The sequence below is a fragment of the Gigantopelta aegis genome, chromosome 6, assembly GCF_016097555.1.
Source record: "Gigantopelta aegis isolate Gae_Host chromosome 6, Gae_host_genome, whole genome shotgun sequence".
NCBI lineage: Eukaryota > Metazoa > Mollusca > Gastropoda > Neomphalida > Peltospiridae > Gigantopelta > Gigantopelta aegis.
Genome location: NC_054704.1, coordinates 100,169,270 through 100,187,270, shown reverse-complemented (window position 1 = coordinate 100,187,270; position 18,001 = coordinate 100,169,270). Strand labels below are relative to the sequence as shown.

General features: G+C 40.0%; 1 protein-coding gene and 1 long non-coding RNA gene across 2 annotated transcripts; one reads left to right on the top strand and one right to left on the bottom strand.

The window, feature by feature from the left end:
• Positions 1-5,307: 5,307 nt before the first annotated feature.
• LOC121376081 lies at positions 5,308-14,945 on the bottom strand. The gene is made up of 3 exons (XR_005958400.1): positions 14,489-14,945; positions 10,855-11,075; positions 5,308-5,412 (listed from the first exon to the last, which is right to left on the bottom strand). It is a non-coding gene; the product is annotated as an uncharacterized LOC121376081 (long non-coding RNA).
• On the top strand, positions 5,315-9,317 carry LOC121376080. Its single transcript, XM_041503860.1, has 2 exons — positions 5,315-5,420; positions 6,576-9,317. Exons 1-2 carry the CDS (start codon positions 5,347-5,349, stop codon positions 7,447-7,449), a joined length of 948 nt encoding a protein of 315 aa, XP_041359794.1. The 5' UTR covers positions 5,315-5,346; the 3' UTR covers positions 7,450-9,317.
• Positions 14,946-18,001: the final 3,056 nt, after the last annotated feature.

Genomic DNA, 18,001 nt, shown 5'->3' with positions numbered 1-18,001 from the left:
TGTGCACATTCCGTGGTAATTAATGTGTATTGACCCCTGGTGCTGTTTATGAACTGCGATGTGGCACATGCACATTCCGTGGTAATTACTGTGTATTGACCCCTGGTGCTGTTTATGAACTGCGATGTGCACATTCCGTGGTAATTACTGTGTATTGACCCCTGGTGCTGTTTATGAACTGCGATGTGCACATTCCGTGGTAATTACTGTGTATTGACCCCTGGTGCTGTTTATGAACTGCGATGTGCACATTCCGTGGTGATTTTTGTGTATTGACCCCTGGTGCTGTTTTTGAACTGTGATGTACACATTCCGTGGTAATTGTTGTACACATTCTGTGGCAATTATTGTGTACTGATCCCTGGTGCTGTTTATGAACTGCGATGTGGCAGATTCCGTGGTAATTACTGTGTATTGACCCCTGGTGCTGTTTATCAACTGCGATGTGCACATTCCGTGGTAATTACTGTGTATTGACCCCTGGTGCTGTTTATCAACTGCGATGTGTACATTCCGTGGTAATTAATGTGTATTGACCCCTGGTGCTGTTTATGAACTGCGATGTGCACATTCCGTGGTAATTACTGTGTATTGACCCCTGGTGCTGTTTATGAACTGCGATGTGCACATTCCGTGGTAATTACTGTGTATTGATCCCTGGTGCTGTTTATGAACTGCGATGTGCACATTCCGTGGTGATTTTTGTGTATTGACCCCTGGTGCTGTTTATGAACTGTGATGTACACATTCCGTGGTAATCATTGTGTATTGACCCCTGGTGCTGTTTATGAACTGTGATGTGCACATTCCGTGATGATTATTGTGTATTGACCCCTGGTGCTGTTTATGAACTGTGATGTACACATTACGTGGTAATTATTGTACACATTCCGTGGCAATTATTGTGTACTGATCCCTGGTGCTGTTTATGAACTGCGATGTGCAAATTCCGTGGTAATTATTGTGTATTGATCCCTGGTGCTGTTTATGAACTGCGATGTGCACATTCCGTGATAATGATTGTGTATTGACCCCTGGTGCTGTTTATGAACTGTGATGTACACATTCCGTGGTAATTGTTGTACACATTCTGTGGCAATTATTGTGTACTGATCCCTGGTGCTGTTTATGAACTGCGATGTGGCAGATTCCGTGGTAATTACTGTGTATTGACCCCTGGTGCTGTTTATCAACTGCGATGTGCACATTCTGTGGTAATTACTGTGTATTGACCCCTGGTGCTGTTTATCAACTGCGATGTGTACATTCCGTGGTAATTACTGTGTATTGACCCCTGGTGCTGTTTATGAACTGCGATGTGCACATTCCGTGGTAATTACTGTGTATTGACCCCTGGTGCTGTTTATGAACTGCGATGTGCACATTCCGTGGTGATTTTTGTGTATTGACCCCTGGTGCTGTTTATGAACTGTGATGTACACATTCCGTGGTAATCATTGTGTATTGACCCCTGGTGCTGTTTATGAACTGTGATGTACACATTACGTGGTAATTATTGTACACATTCCGTGGCAATTATTGTGTACTGTTCCCTGGTGCTGTTTATGAACTGCGATGTGCAAATTCCGTGGTAATTATTGTGTATTGATCCCTGGTGCTGTTTATGAACTGCGATGTGCACATTCCGTGATAATGATTGTGTATTGACCCCTGGTGCTGTTTATGAACTGCGATGTGCACATTCCGTGGTAATGATTGTGTATTGACCCCTGGTGCTGTTTATGAACTGCGATGTGCACATTCCGTGGTAATGATTGTGTATGGACCCCTGGTGCTGTTTATGAACTGCGATGTGCACATTCCGTGGTAATCATTGTGTATTGACCCCTGGTGCTGTTTATGAACTGTGATGTACACATTCCGTGGTAATTATTGTACACATTCCGTGGTAATTATTGTGTATTGACCCCTGGTGCCGTTTATGAACTGCGATGTGGAAATTCCGTGGTAATTATTGTGTATTGACCCCTGGTGCCGTTTATGAACTGCGATGTGCAAATTCCGTGGTAATTATTGTGTATTGACCCCTGGTGCCGTTTATGAACTGCGATGTGCAAATTACGTGGTAATTATTGTGTATTGACCCCTGGTGCCGTTTATGAACTGCGATGTTCAAATTCCGTGGTAATTATTGTGTATTGACCCCTGGTGCCGTTTATGAACTGCGATGTGCAAATTCCGTGGTAATCATTGTGTATTGACCCCTGGTGCTGTTTATGAACTGTGATGTATTCATTCCGTGGTAATTATTGTACACATTCCGTGGCAATTATTGTGTACTGATCCCTGGTGCTGTTTATGAACTGCGATGTGCAGATTCCGTGGTAATTATTGTGTATTGACCCCTAGTGCCGTTTATGAACTGCGATGTGCATATTCCGTGGTAATTATTGTGTATTGACCCCTAGTGCCGTTTATGAACTGTGATGTACACATTCCGTGGTAATTATTGTACACATTCCGTGGCAATTATTGTGTACTGATCCCTGGTGCTGTTTATGAACTGCGATGTGCAAATTCCGTGGTAATTATTGTGTATTGACCCCTGGTGCTGTTTATAAACTGCGATGTGCACATTTCGTGGTAATTATTGTGTACTGATCCCTGGTGCTGTTTATGAACTGCGATGTGCAGATTCCGTGGTAATTATTGTGTACTGATCCCTGGTGCTGTTTATGAACTGCGATGTGCACATTCCGTGGTGATTTTTGTGTATTGACCCCTGGTGCTGTTTATGAACTGTGATGTACACATTCCGTGGTAATCATTGTGTATTGACCCCTGGTGCTGTTTATGAACTGTGATGTGCACATTCCGTGATCATTATTGTGTATTGACCCCTGGTGCTGTTTATGAACTGTGATGTACACATTCCGTGGTAATTATTGTACACATTCCGTGGCAATTATTGTGTACTGATCCCTGGTGCTGTTTATGAACTGCGATGTGCAAATTCCGTGGTCATTATTGTGTATTGATCCCTGGTGCTGTTTATGAACTGCGATGTGCACATTCCGTGATAATGATTGTGTATTGACCCCTGGTGCTGTTTATGAACTGCGATGTGCACATTCCGTGGTAATCATTGTGTATTGACCCCTGGTGCTGTTTATGAACTGCGATGTGCACATTCCGTGGTAATCATTGTGTATTGACCCCTGGTGCTGTTTATGAACTGCGATGTGCACATTCCGTGGTAATCATTGTGTATTGACCCCTTGTGCTGTTTATGAACTGTGATGTACACATTCCGTGGTAATTATTGTACACATTCCGTGGCAATTATTGTGTACTGATCCCTGGTGCTGTTTATGAACTGCGATGTGCACATTTCGTGGTAATTATTGTGTATTGACCCCTAGTGCCGTTTATGAACTGCGATGTGCACATTTCGTGGTAATTATTGTGTATTGACCCCTAGTGCCGTTTATGAACTGCGATGTGCAAATTCCGTGGTAATTATTGTGTATTGACCCCTGGTGCCGTTTATGAACTGCGATGTGCAAATTCCGTGGTAATTATTGTGTATTGACCCCTGGTGCCGTTTATGAACTGCGATGTGCAAATTCCGTGGTAATTATTGTGTATTGACCCCTGGTGCCGTTTATGAACTGCGATGTGCAAATTCCGTGGTAATTATTGTGTATTGACCCCTGGTGCCGTTTATGAACTGCGATGTGCAAATTCCGTGGTAATTATTGTGTATTGACCCCTGGTGCTGTTTATGAACTGCGATGTGCACATTCCGTGGTAATCATTGTGTATTGACCCCTGGTGCTGTTTATGAACTGTGATGTACACATTCCGTGGTAATTATTGTACACATTCCGTGGCAATTATTGTGTACTGATCCCTGATGCTGTTTATGAACTGCGATGTGCAAATAAACTGCGATGTGCAAATTCCGTGGTAATTATTGTGTATTGACCCCTGGTGCTGTTTATGAACTGCGATGTGCAGATTCCGTGGTAATTATTGTGTATTGACCCCTAGTGCCTTTTATGAACTGCGATGTGCATATTCCGTGGTAATTATTGTGTATTGACCCCTGGTGCCGTTTATGAACTGCGATGTGCAAATTCCGTTGTAATTATTGTGTATTGACCCCTGGTGCCGTTTATGAACTGCGATGTGCAAATTCCGTGGTAATTATTGTGTATTGACCCCTGGTGCCGTTTATGAACTGCGATGTGCAAATTCCGTGGTAATTATTGTGTATTGACCCCTGGTGCCGTTTATGAACTGTGATGTGCACATTCCGTGGTAATTATTGTGTATTGACCCCTGGTGCTGTTTTCATACATTGTTTATATTTCGCCAGAAGATTATTCTTTTGAGACACTCTTTGATCGCTTTTTGTTTTGTGTCGTTTTTACCATTTATGAAAACGGATCGGTATACTTCGTTTTGATCGTTAGAGTATGTTGTGTTTCGCATCAAGAGAAATACTACTAAATATATTGTTTTACCTATCTACATACTGTTTCCTACCCCTGCCCCACTCCATTTTGTAAAATTCTGGGGCGGTAAGATAATAAAAACAATATATAACCGATTTGTTTGAAATGTATTACAACCTTGCTAAGAATGTTGTCACTGTGTTTCGTAGGACTGCGTGCGTGCGTGCGTGTGTGTGTGTGTGTGTGTGTGTGTGTGTGTGTGTGTGTTAATTATTCATACGTGTCCTCCGGAAGAGCCATGGCTGTGGCATATTGTGGCATACCTTGGTGGCATACGATGGTTATGTCGTCAAACTTACGGCGTCGCATCCCAGAAACTGGCTCCCATCCAGAGTGAGTTTTAATGGCTCATTAGGGAGATGTACGACCACTCCACCAAATAACCATGAACCCCTCTTCTGGACAGCCAGCCCAGAACAGCTGACGTTTATGTCTAGGCCGGCGTGCTTGAATCTTAAGCTGATGTAAGCACAGAAATACATTTAAAATGAGCCATGCATATACTAATAATGGGAGATGGTTAAGAAATGTGTTGCCACCCACATTATCGTTTATGTCAGCTTTTCCCCGTCCCAACCAGTGTCCCACGACTGGTATATCAAAGACGGCGATAACGTCTGTTGAAAAGTACGAAAAACGACCCCTTGCTGCTAATGAAAACTTCAGTGGGTTTTCTCTACGTGTCATAATGACCAAATGTCTAGTGGTGTCGTTAAACAAAAACCCTTTAATACGTCAGTGTGTTTTAGAGGTGTTATTTAACCACACGAACTAATTTTATTTTCAGCTTAGTCAAGAAATAGTGCGCCTAGAGCAGCTGATGGAACTTCCGGTCCATCCGTACCCTCGACTGTCTAAAGAACTAATGTTCCTGCTTCCAGAGTCCAGGGTGGACGATACGCCTCTCATTCACAAAAAGAGGCGGGAAGAACTGCAAAGGTACATATAGATAATACGATAAACGTTTCAAAGTCCAAGTAATGTCTACATGTAAAACCATGAAAAAACTAAACAATTGTTTATGATAATACCCAATGTGTTGTCCTGCTACACCGAATGTATAATGTATTGTACTGTTATATCGAATGTATAATGCATTGTACTGTTATATCGAATGTATACTGTTATATCGAATGTATAATGTATTGTACTGTGATATCGAATGTGTAATGTGTTGTACTGTGATATCGAATGTATAATGTGTTGTTCTGTGATATCGAATGTATAATGTATTGTACTGTGATATCGAATGTATAATGTGTTGTACTGTTATATCGAATGTATAATGTATTGTACTGTGATATCGAATGTATAATGTGTTGTACTGTTATATCGAATGTATAATGTGTTGTACTGTTATATCGAATGTCGATATATTTATTATAAATTATATCCCCATCAACTGTTTTGACCTGTAGATAACCTCTCCGATACTAGAAATGTATACACACGTTCTAAACGACTTCGCCGCATTCACTTATTTGATATATTTATCCAAATTATAGTAATGAATATTTTTTTTTTTTATTATTGAATTTTGATCACTTAATACCCTAGTAGTGCTCTAATTAACAATTGTTTTGTATCCATTTGTTTATGCGATTATGCCATTGTGGTAAAGATGCTAAACCTTTTTTAAAAATTACATTTTACGGTGAAAAGAGTTATTGAAAGCGAATTTGTGTTGTTTTACTATACATACACTATCAAAATTAAAGGCGACGCCACACGACACGATCTTTCTTCGCGAATTCGTCTGCTATTCTAAACGGGAAAATAATCAATTATTATAAAATTTTGTTTCCCATAACGTTTCATTAATTTCAAGAATATGCGGACCTCGAAAATGACAATTTTTCAAATTCTGAACTGCAAGATTTTCATAACCTGTATGAACCCAGTTATCTACGTTTATATTAGCCAATATTATGAGTACATTAAAATCAATAAACTATTTATTTATTTATTATTTTTAATCTATGACATGATATAACTGAAAGCAATTGGGTATTCAGACTTTTATGTGGTTTGGGTGGATTTATCTCTGTATGTCTGTCTGTATGTCTGTCTGTCATATTTATTTATTTTCCACAGGTGTACCTCTATTTCTGATGATTGCTCAGCCAGCTATGAGCAGGAGAGTGATAACACCGTGGCCGACATGAAATACACCATGGCCAACCACCACCAAGTAACGAAGCGTCACAGCGGGGACGAGAGGAACGAATCGACCATCCGGAAACTGTGTCGCCTCAGCCGCAGCCTCAGCATCGGCCACGCCTCCCACACACCCGCACCGCGCACCGGCATGGACACGTTGTCACCCGGTCCACGGACGCCAATGCTCAAATCCGATAGCAATAAATCAAAAAACTTTCTATCGGCGAATTTTCGATCGAAAAACAGCCAACAACGCAAAAGCGAAAGTGCACTAGATTTCAAAGGAGGGAACTTTTTATTCAAATCTTCCGACATTTCCCTCAATCCGTTGCTAGAAAAGAATCTGCAACCGAAACACAACGATGTGAGGAAGAAGCAAAAATCGCCTCGCCATTTTGGTCGCCTACGTGACAATATCAGCAAACATTCGACGATAGAAGAAAAGAGCGAAAGCGCCGACAGTCAGGAGTCGGATGTAGCGGTCAGATCGCACTCATTTTCATTATATTCCTCTTCCGACGGCGCGACTCCCAGAATAAATAACGAAGAACGTCAGTCAAACGAGCTCTTAGACCGAAATAAACCACGCGACAACTCAACGATATGTGATACTAAAAATAACGTCAAACCACGTGACGTGGACTCGGCGGTTGCCGCGAATAGATCTCTGTCTAAACTGCAAAGTGTACGCGCGCTCATCGAGCACGAGCGGCGCATGAGAATCAAAAAGCTTCAGTCCGATTTACTGTGCATTCAGAGAGAATTGCAAGACTTGGATGATTTGGAGTACGAAGTGTCTCAAGTGTAACCCGGGCTTTAGTCGTCACGAGCTGGCGAGCTGTTTGTCTCAAAGTGTAGACGGGGCTTTAGTTATTACGAGCCGGCGTGCTGTTTGTGTAAAGTGTGTAAACGGGGTATTAGTTATCATCAGCTAGCATGTTGTTTACCTCAAGTGTAAACGGAGCTTTAGTCATACGAGTTTGCCTCGTGTAAACGGGGCTTTTAGTGGATACAGATGAGCTAAGGTACGAAATGTCTCTTCTTTTATTAAGTAGCCCGAATACTCAGCCTTTCGACAGCTAGACAGACATTTGGACGGTAGTGATCGTTCTCTCAGCCAGGGATAACTCTATAGCGAAAACACGGAATAGCCGTTCAAATGTCCGTCCAGCTCTCGTACGGCAGAGTACTCGGGCTAGTGTTTAAAGGTAAACATCCTGAATTTGTAGCCTTTAAAATAGTTATTTAATCTACTGTTAAACAGTATGTATAGGTGTCAAAGGATTCTAGCAACTAAGGGTGGAGTGACAGTTGTATATCAAATCGTCTTTCAACTGGCAGTATGCATATTCTTCTGAGTTGGGGGAGGTAGGCCTCCCCCGGAATCCGCTTTCACGTCTATGACACGTGACATACATCTGGGTAATAAAACCTATACATCCTTTGGCCCAATTATTTCAAATTGTGTTTGACGGTTGGCAGAAACCAAAAATTGCAACGTACGAAATAATTAAATAATTATTGTACACAAAACTATATACTGAGCTTCTACAAACATTGGTGTGACCAGAAATGTATTGAATATGCAGAAATTTCCATCACATGAAAATGTAAGTATACTGTCATTTCATTAATTAAAAGGTTATAATGGCTAAAAACATGCTCCAAGTGCTACTAACTCAGGAGTCGGGATAAACCCTGTAACAGGGATTGTGTTATGGCTTGGCGTTCGACGTATTATATTATGTGTAACCTTGGCTTTGATAGTGTTGTGCAGCATAACATTGTTTGAGTGGTTAAGATTGAATCCTTTACATGTAGACCATCCGTTACAATATATTACAATGATGGTCATTATAAGTGTTCTCACGTGTCACACACCCATCATCATAATGCCGTTATGCGCAGACGGTCAGGGATCATTTCGTATAAGGATCCCCGTTTTATCACGCCCGGAACACTTTTTTATTGCCAATAATTTTTAATTTTAAACAACGATTCAAGCTTGTATAATGCACAAGCTGTTCCTAGACCAGTGCTGCACATATATACCCATTTGTCTCGACAAATTGCTTCAATCTTCAGACAACAGGCGCATGGGCATTACACTGTGCATGAGATTCTAGACTGACCAGCGGCATTTCTAGGGGTTCAGGTCATGCTCACCCACCCACCCCCCGAAAAATATATTGAAAACAAACTTCGCTAGGCGCAGGGGTGTGTGTGTGTTTATACCATATCACTAGGAACACACACACACACACACACATGTACACATCCCTGGACATTTGATCTTTAAAGTTGTGTTCCGAATGGGACAAAGCTATACCGTTATATAAAGTGGCCATCATACGAAGCCGCTGCCTTGAGCCTGTATAGACATGATTCGGACGATCAAGAACATACGAGATGTCCAGAAAATAATATTAGACGAGAAACTGCAATTTTCAATCATTGGTACAGTATATTCCGAGATGAATATGTAATGACATGAGCACCCCTCTCCACCCCACCACTCCCCCGTCTAAACAGTGTTAGCTATACACGTATGATGTCGAGTAGTGTCAAGCCAGTCGACTGAAGTAGGATGTAACGCGGATGTAACGCTTGCGTACACCATGTTGTTTTTGATAATGAAGATAAATAAAGATGTGCTTTATATTTGATAAATTCAGTTTCTGGTGTGTTTTTTATTTATTTGTGTATTCCGTTAGATTGGCTAGAACAATGCACACACGCGCGCGAGCGTGCACGCAACGCACACACACGTAGTCTTCAGAGGGAACCCGTTACATTTTATTTTTTATTTTTTTGGAAAGGAGGTCTATATATGAACTTTCCAATAGATAGGATAGGACGTACCATGACCTTTGGTATACCAGCCATTGGGCTCTGGATAGGCCAATACATGCATTGAGCTTTTGGGGTCATCTTCCATCCTTGTACTCTTTGACTGTCTCCCAAAATCGGATCTCTGTCTGTCTATTTGTTCACTCGCCCTTCTCTCGATTCACATTCATTATCTCCTGTAGTTGCTGTAAACGGCTGTAGGTACCTCTTGGCAATGCCTTAAGTGGCAACTGAACACTCCAAAGTGGTCCAAAGTAAATTTTGATTGGATATGAAAGGCGTGTAGCTGTGACACAGGTGACAATAAGAGTACTAGTCAAGCCGTTGTAGGCTAACTTGTCTCTTCAAAAACGTGTAGCACTTTCAGAGACACGGACTGGGGTGCGGAGGTGGATAGCACAATAATTTGAATGACAGATGTCAGATCGAGAAGACGTATAATACAGTTCATACACGAGAATGTAATGGGCCAGGACAGTAAGATTTTAAAAACACAAATCCTCAATTTGGTATTTATTTACTATTTTTATTTTATTATTGATACATGTTCGATTAATACCCACAACACTGTCATCCAATAGGTGTCAGAAGACGTCAGCAAATAGAAAGGATCAATAATTCTCCTTTCAGTTTGGAGGGAACAACACTTATGTTGGCCACCATAGCTTTAAAGTGGGGAGACAGTGATCCAGTCCTGTGTCCGGTACGCTTGCACCAGCTACGAATTGTCCATCATTATAATACGGTTTATAGTTCATCGAAACTAGCTTCCCTTTTACAAAATAGCAAATACAGTATTTAATACATAATCAAACACTAAAAAAATGCTACAAATGCAAATCTTTCAAATATTTACCATTTTTCAATTAATAATTGCACTTCATTTAAAAACCTGAAGAAAATTAAAACAAACTCTAAGATAATTTGATTCATGCGATGGGGAAAAAAAATGTAACTGAAAATTGTTTGAAAGGGAATCGGAGAACAATAAGGTGGGCATATTGGTTTTGAAGAGGTTTTTGGCTAATATTGGTTCCACCGACACCATGTTGACATCCATTGAGGACCGACCTGCTGCGACTCATGCTTTGTTTGAACCAATTTCCATCATCCAGGAAGCGCACAATGTGGAATAAATTGCAGCTGACCTGTCATAATGATTCCACCAGCTTACTGTGCCTTCCGATCATTTACTTTTGGACTAATCAGCCGAGACGCTATAACAGCAAAAGAAGTTTCATCAGCCTTCCGCGAGATTAGTTCTACGTCCGCACAAACAACGACCGCAGTGACGTAATCAGAAATGATGGCGTACACTGGCGGCAGAGGTTAGCGGTGTAATCCTTGATTGGGAATTACTCACCAGTGTGCTGTGTTCAAGAGGGATCTGTTGGGTGATTCTCGCTGATTGATGTCCTCCGATTACTCCCCTTGTCGTGTCTGTTGGCTTAGTGCGACCACAGAACTGCCCGACACACGCTGGCAAAATGGCAGATAGATTGAACATGTCGACCCATCGTTGAGACATTCTTTTTATCCAAGGAATAATCGTCAAGTGGTTAGATCCATTTCGGCAATTTGATTCTGTCATAAAAATTTGAAGGATTAATAATTTAAGATTGTCTTCTCAATGACTGGCCATAAATCATCCGTCCTTTGCTCCGAAACCTAGCCTACTAACGCATAGCCGTTGAAAGATGGCAGCAACTGGAGGGTGGGGAGAAGCTAGATATTAATTTGATATTCAATTGGATAATGCATTATCTTTGGGGGTGGGGGTAGTGCCATCTCCTCAGCTCCACCGCTTACACACACACGGACACACAAACACACAAACACACACGGACACATAAACACACAGACACACAAGGACACACTCACTCACAAACATACACTCACAAACACATTCTCGCTATCAAATACACACACACACACACACTCACTATCAAATACACACATACACACACACACACACACCACACACACACACACACACACCGTCGCACCGATAGCCATTACTCAAACATTTAACAGCGAGTCTTTATTGGCATGAACCGGCCTCGGTGGCGTCGTGGTAGGCCATCGGTCTACAGGCTGGTAGGTACTGGGTTCGGATCCTAGTCGAGGCATGGGATTTTAAAATCCAGATACCGACTCCAAACCCTGAGTGAGTGCTCCGCAAGGCTCAATGGGTAGGTGTAAACCACTTGCACCGACCAGTGATCCATAACTGGTTCAACAAAGGCCATGGTTTGTGCTATCCTGCCTGTGGGAAGCGCAAATAAAAGATCCCTTGCTGCTAATCGGAAAGAGTAGCCCATGTAGTGGCGACAGCAGGTTTTCTCTCAAAATATGTGTGGTCCTTAACCATATGTCTGACGCCATATAACCGTAAATAAAATGTGTTGAGTGCGTCATTAAATAAAACATTTCTTTCTTTTTTTATTGGCATGAATCCTGCAAAACCACTAAGCATAATAATGCACGGGTTTGCTATTATTCCAATCGGTGTTGGGGGGGGGGGGGGGGGGGGGGGGGTTTCATTGACAATATCAACCAATAATTGGAATAATAAAAATTAGAATAATAAGAAATAAAATAAATATTAAATTAAAATACTAAAAATGGAAATAAAAACATGAAAAACAACCTTTCATGTACGCAAGAAGCCTAAAATGACAGAAGGCTAAAATGTCGAGTGAGTCACTTGTGAGTGAAGTGGCGACTGTGTCGTGCAGTGACAATGATGGATGTCACCAAGACGGTGCGGCCTAGCAATGTATCCTGGAGGAAATTAAATGACTAAGACTTTGTGGAAATTCAGTCCATTGCCATTTCATCACAGTTAGAACAACGTGAATGCGGCTCGCGTTAATCCCAGCTCACACACCGGTGGCAGGCGCCCGGGCGTATTAAATGGTGATGAATGAGGCAATACCACGAAACCTTGGCCCCTCGGCATTGGGACCCACTGTAAAGACAGTCAGAGAGAAAAAGGGATTATTTTTTTTTAAAGGTATTGAATTTGGAAAAAAAAAAAGCCACAGGTGTGTTCAAGAGGGCGAAACGTTTGATTGGAACAATGAAACCATGGTTGCTTAGCGTTCGCAACCACTGGGAAAGAGAGAGAGAGAGAGAGAGAGAGAGAGAGAGAGAGAGAGAGAGAGAGAGAGAGAGAGAGAGAGAGCGCTTGCGAAACGTTTGATTGGTACATAGAAACTTTGGCCCCTTAGTGTGTGGGACCCACTGTTAAAAGAAAAAGAAGGAAAAAATGTCTGATAATCATTTATTTAAGCATGAGCACCAATGGCGTATTTAAGTGGACGAGAACTAACGACAAGTGAAATCTCGGCACCCTTATCATTTGGGAACCACTGCTGAAGAAAATAAGGGAATAGAAAAAACTGTCTGTGATATCATTTATCGAAGCTTAAGAATCGATGATGTAAAGGGCACCGGCTAGCGAACATTTTGACTGGTGCTACAATGAAACTCACTTTCGAAAGAGGAAATGTTTTGATGGTAATCATTTAGTGAAGCTCGAGAACCAATATACCGTGTTCAGGAGAATGAGCGCTCGCGAACAAATTTAAAAGATTTGAATCTCCTATTCTATCCTAGCTACAAACGTTAGGCGCAAACCCCGGTCTAGTGAGTGACTGCGAACGCTCGGCCTCATGAACATTCGACTGGCGTCTAACAGGACGAACAATCTAATTAAAATTAGCTCCACTGGTTAACTCGGAAGTAACACATTCCAGCCATCAAGAGTAATCATTCGCCTGCCGTGACATGTCTGGACCTGACGTATACAATTACTAGTTATTAAGACTGGGTCGAATGATTAGACCACAGCAGTATCAGACATAACGGAATGACATTGTATTAGTACTAACTATAGATGATGCGCAATATTGTGAAACGGCATATGGAATAGTTAAAGTTTGTTTTGTTTGTCGACACCACTAGAGCACATCAATTTATTAATCATCGATTATTGGATGTCAAACATTTGAAACCCCGCTAGTTTTCCATTAGTACCAGGATAGCACATACTACGGCCTTTAATATACCAGTCGTGGTGCAGTGGCTGGAACAAGAAATATCCGAATGGGCCCATTACTCCAGTCAATATATGGTTTGACCTAAAACCAATTAGAACAGAAATATACTCTTCGAAAAAAGTATGGGAACTCTAATAAGAATTTACAATTGCCAAAATTATACGGTATATTAACTGTGGGGAATGGTTATATGATAATAGTAAAACTAATTGGGCAAACATTACATCCGGTTGTTCAGTATTACAGAAGGTTTTATGACCACCGAAGATCTTGAAGGACGATTGGGGTGAAAAGTGAAATTTGAAAGTTGACGTTTTTTATCCGTAAATCGCAAATTCAAACAATAAAAATTATTAAAAACAAAACAATAACAACTGTATGATCAATAGAATGAAAAGGATTGACAGAAATAATGTTTTACAGTGATTAATCGACCTTCCTGGAAATTGTCAAAATCAAGAAAGAGAGAGAGAGAGAGAGAGAGAGAGAGAGAGAGAGAGAGAGAGAGAGAGAGAGAGAGAAAGAGAGAGAGAGAGACGTCAGTGTAATGACTACACCTTACCACTAAGCTGTTCAGTCTAACCTGATCGTAGGATCGGGCCCCCTTGGTGGTCCGAAATTCCCCCCCCCCCCCCCCCCCCCCCCCCCCCCCCCACCCCCCCCCCCCCCCCCCCCCCCCCCCCCCCCCCCCCCCCTCCGTCGCAACCAGTGACTCGCGGCTATAAACTGTGGCTGTTTGGTATCTGGCATCACGACTACTGCGACAATACAGTGAGAGAGAAAACCCGCTACGGCCACACATGCAGACTACTCATACCAAAAACAAAAAGGAAATATATAATTTTTAAAATTAAAAACAGAGAAACAAAAAACAAATGCTATCAAGCAATGGGTCTTTTATACACATTTTCACATAAGCAAAGCAATACATACCACAACATTTGACGGTATTAAAATACCAAGAAGTCTCTTTAAGCAGGAGAAGAAAAAAGTCCACGGAAAGCGATCGATCCTATGACCCATAGCCCCTCAAGCCAAGAGCTGTAAGCACAAGACGGAGATTGGTCGAACCGGATGAACCAGATGATGAGAAAACTTTTAATTTTACCTTATTCTTATCCATTTGATTAAAACGAGAATGCGTCCGTAATGATCCGACGTAATCTTTCAAGCCGACGCTCTCGCAATTTCTTTTCACTTAGCGGTAAAGCACAGTGAGATCAATTAACATTTGGGTTAATGGGGTTTTCTTGTCACTCAACGAGATACCCAATCTAGGCATTGCATATAATCTCGTCCCGAAACCTTACCAAGCTTAAAGTATCGATGACAGTCAAAAAAAAAAGGAGTTAAATCGAAACTGTACTTTTTATAGACCTTTCTTTATACGTGATAGATAGATTGTAGGATTAGTCTATTAACTTTACGGTTCAGTCCACGAAACATAGCTTAATTGCCCAGTTAGAAAAGTTAAAGTTTGTTTTGTTTAATGACACCTCTAGAGCACATTGATTTATCAATCAACGGCTATTGGTCGTCAAACATTTTGTAATTCTGGAAACCTATTCTTAGAGGAAACACCCGCTAATTCTTCCATTAGTAACGAGTGTGCAAGCCTCATTTTGCTTACAGTTGTCTGTGCCTGTCAACATCGCTCATTAGCCTTTAAGTTTATTTATTTATTTATTTATTTTATATATATATATATATATATATATATATATATATATATATATATATATATATATATATATATATATATATATATATATATTGTGCATGCATGCATGATGTATGGTTCACGCAAGCAACATCCATTTTGTTGTCTGAATTTGGCGACGCCCTCCACACGATTCTAAGTCGATCCCCTCCGCTTGGCACGCTGGTTATGGGCGACAGTTAACAGCAGTTATACTGGCCATACGTTTACGTGTGTGGCATCCATTTCGCGCATAAAATTACATCAGTATGGAAGATGGAGCATTTTAAGGACAAAAGAAAATGAAATATGTGTACTTCAACCTATATTAATTGTACTATTTAATTAATAGTATTAACAATTGTCGTTTAGTCGTAGATTTACGTTTACGCACATCCAATAGCCGATGATTAATAATTAAATTTTCTTTGCGTCTATACACTTTACGGTAATTTGATTGGTCTAGAGGTACTTACTTTTTTTTTGTTCATATCTCGATGAACCGAAAAAAGTTAAACCACGCCTACTAACCCCCCCCCCACCCCCCACCCCCCACCGACCTGACTCGCACTACTTTTGTGTAGCAAGCCGGATTATTCAGACAACCATATTTAGATATTTTGAAGAAAACACACGTGAAAGCTACAAAAGAAATATATATATATACGATAAATTAATGGAAAATGCTACAGCAGAGTAGACATGTACGCATTGATTTCAATAATAATAATAATAATAAAAACCTCTTCGCTAATAGTGACATGAGACTGTTGGTGGCCAATAGCAAACAAATCATGTAGGAAACTTCACGCCTGTAACTTACTTGTAAGCGATGTTCTACGGCTGTTGGCGAAAATTAAACGGTTCCACCGAGAGCATAAATGTTAGACACGTTACCTTCATTCACTTTCATAAAATATAAACTAAACACGAATAGGACAATTCCTTCCAATTTAACTAAATGATCCGTAAATGTGCTCTAGTGGTGTCGTTTAACAAAACAAACTTTAATCTGTGTTTGAGCAATTTGATTAAAATTAGTTCTACTGGTCTACCAGTAGTGGAGCTAATTTTAATTAGATTGATGTTTGGGCAATATTCAGAGCTTGAACCAATATACATAGCTAGCTTTAGCCTTTTCCAGTGACAAAAGCAATAATTTTAGTACGTTATCAAAAATAAACAAAATCTACCGATGACGTCACAATGACGTTTCCACGGTATAAGCGTGATAACCCGCTGTCCATGTAATGAACGGGTAACCACACCTATACCATACGCAATTTTAAAAGGGGAAATGATACTATTTGGTCAAAATTTAAAAGTCATTACAGCTTCTTGAAATTTTCACATATTATAAAGATATCCTTATATTACTGGAATTTCAAAAAAACATCATAGGTCACCGGACAAAATTTTGATCCGCAGGCCATAAATTGAATAGGTGTATGAACCACTATGACGTTAATCATGTTTTATATCCCTTAAAGATATTTAATTTCAAACTTTTCTGTAATACAACAAAGTGAACATTAGTTGTGTTGATTAAAACGACACCTAACAGACACACAAGTAAATATCTTCACTCTAAAACGGAGTTTTAAATACATGGGAACTAAAGGGAAAAGTTTCTTTTAAAACATTTAGGCCTACTGACTATTTACAGTTGTATACAGGATCTAAAAGTCATTACACCTTTATAATTTTTGCAGTTAGTAATGCTGGGTGAGTAAATCAATATGAGATAATAAAAATGTAGTCACCTGTGTAACAGTTTTACAGTCAGAGCTTGGAATACCCCATACATACATATATTACGTATAAATATCCCATACATACATATAAATACCCCATACATACATATAAATTCCCCATACATTCATATAAATACCCCATACATACATATAAATACCCCATACATACATATACATATTCATCTAAATACCCCATACATACATGTAAATACCCCATACATTCATGTAAATACCCCATACATACATGTAAATACCCCATACATTCATATAAATACCCCATACATACATATAAATACCCCATACATTCATATAAATACCCCATACATGCATATAAATTCCCCATACATACATATAAATACCCCATACATACATATAAATACCCCATACATACATACATATATATACCCCATACATACATACATATAAATACCCCATACATACATGTAAATACCCCATACATACATATAAATACCCCATACATACATGTAAATACCCCATACATTCATATAAATACCCCATACATACATACATATAAATACCCCATACATACATATAAATACCCCATATATACATATAAATACCCCATACATACATATAAATACCCCATACATACATACATATAAATACCCCATACATACATATAAATACCCCATACATACATACATATAAATACCCCATACATTCATATAAATACCCCATACATACATATAAATACCCCATACATTCATATAAATTCATTAAAATTCCACCATAAATCATTGGAACACTTTTGTTTTAAAGGGACAGACCCTAGTTTTAACCCGTGCTTACAAGTGAGTGAAACATGAGTCTGTAACTTTGAAATGGTAAAATACCCTCTAAAAATAGACTAAAACTCAACTCCATAAATGTTACTTCTCAGACGCACGTGCGTTTTTAAAAATATGAGAAATACATTTTGTGATATTGAAAAACACCAGGATGACCAAAAACACTTCGAATGCACGGATATGG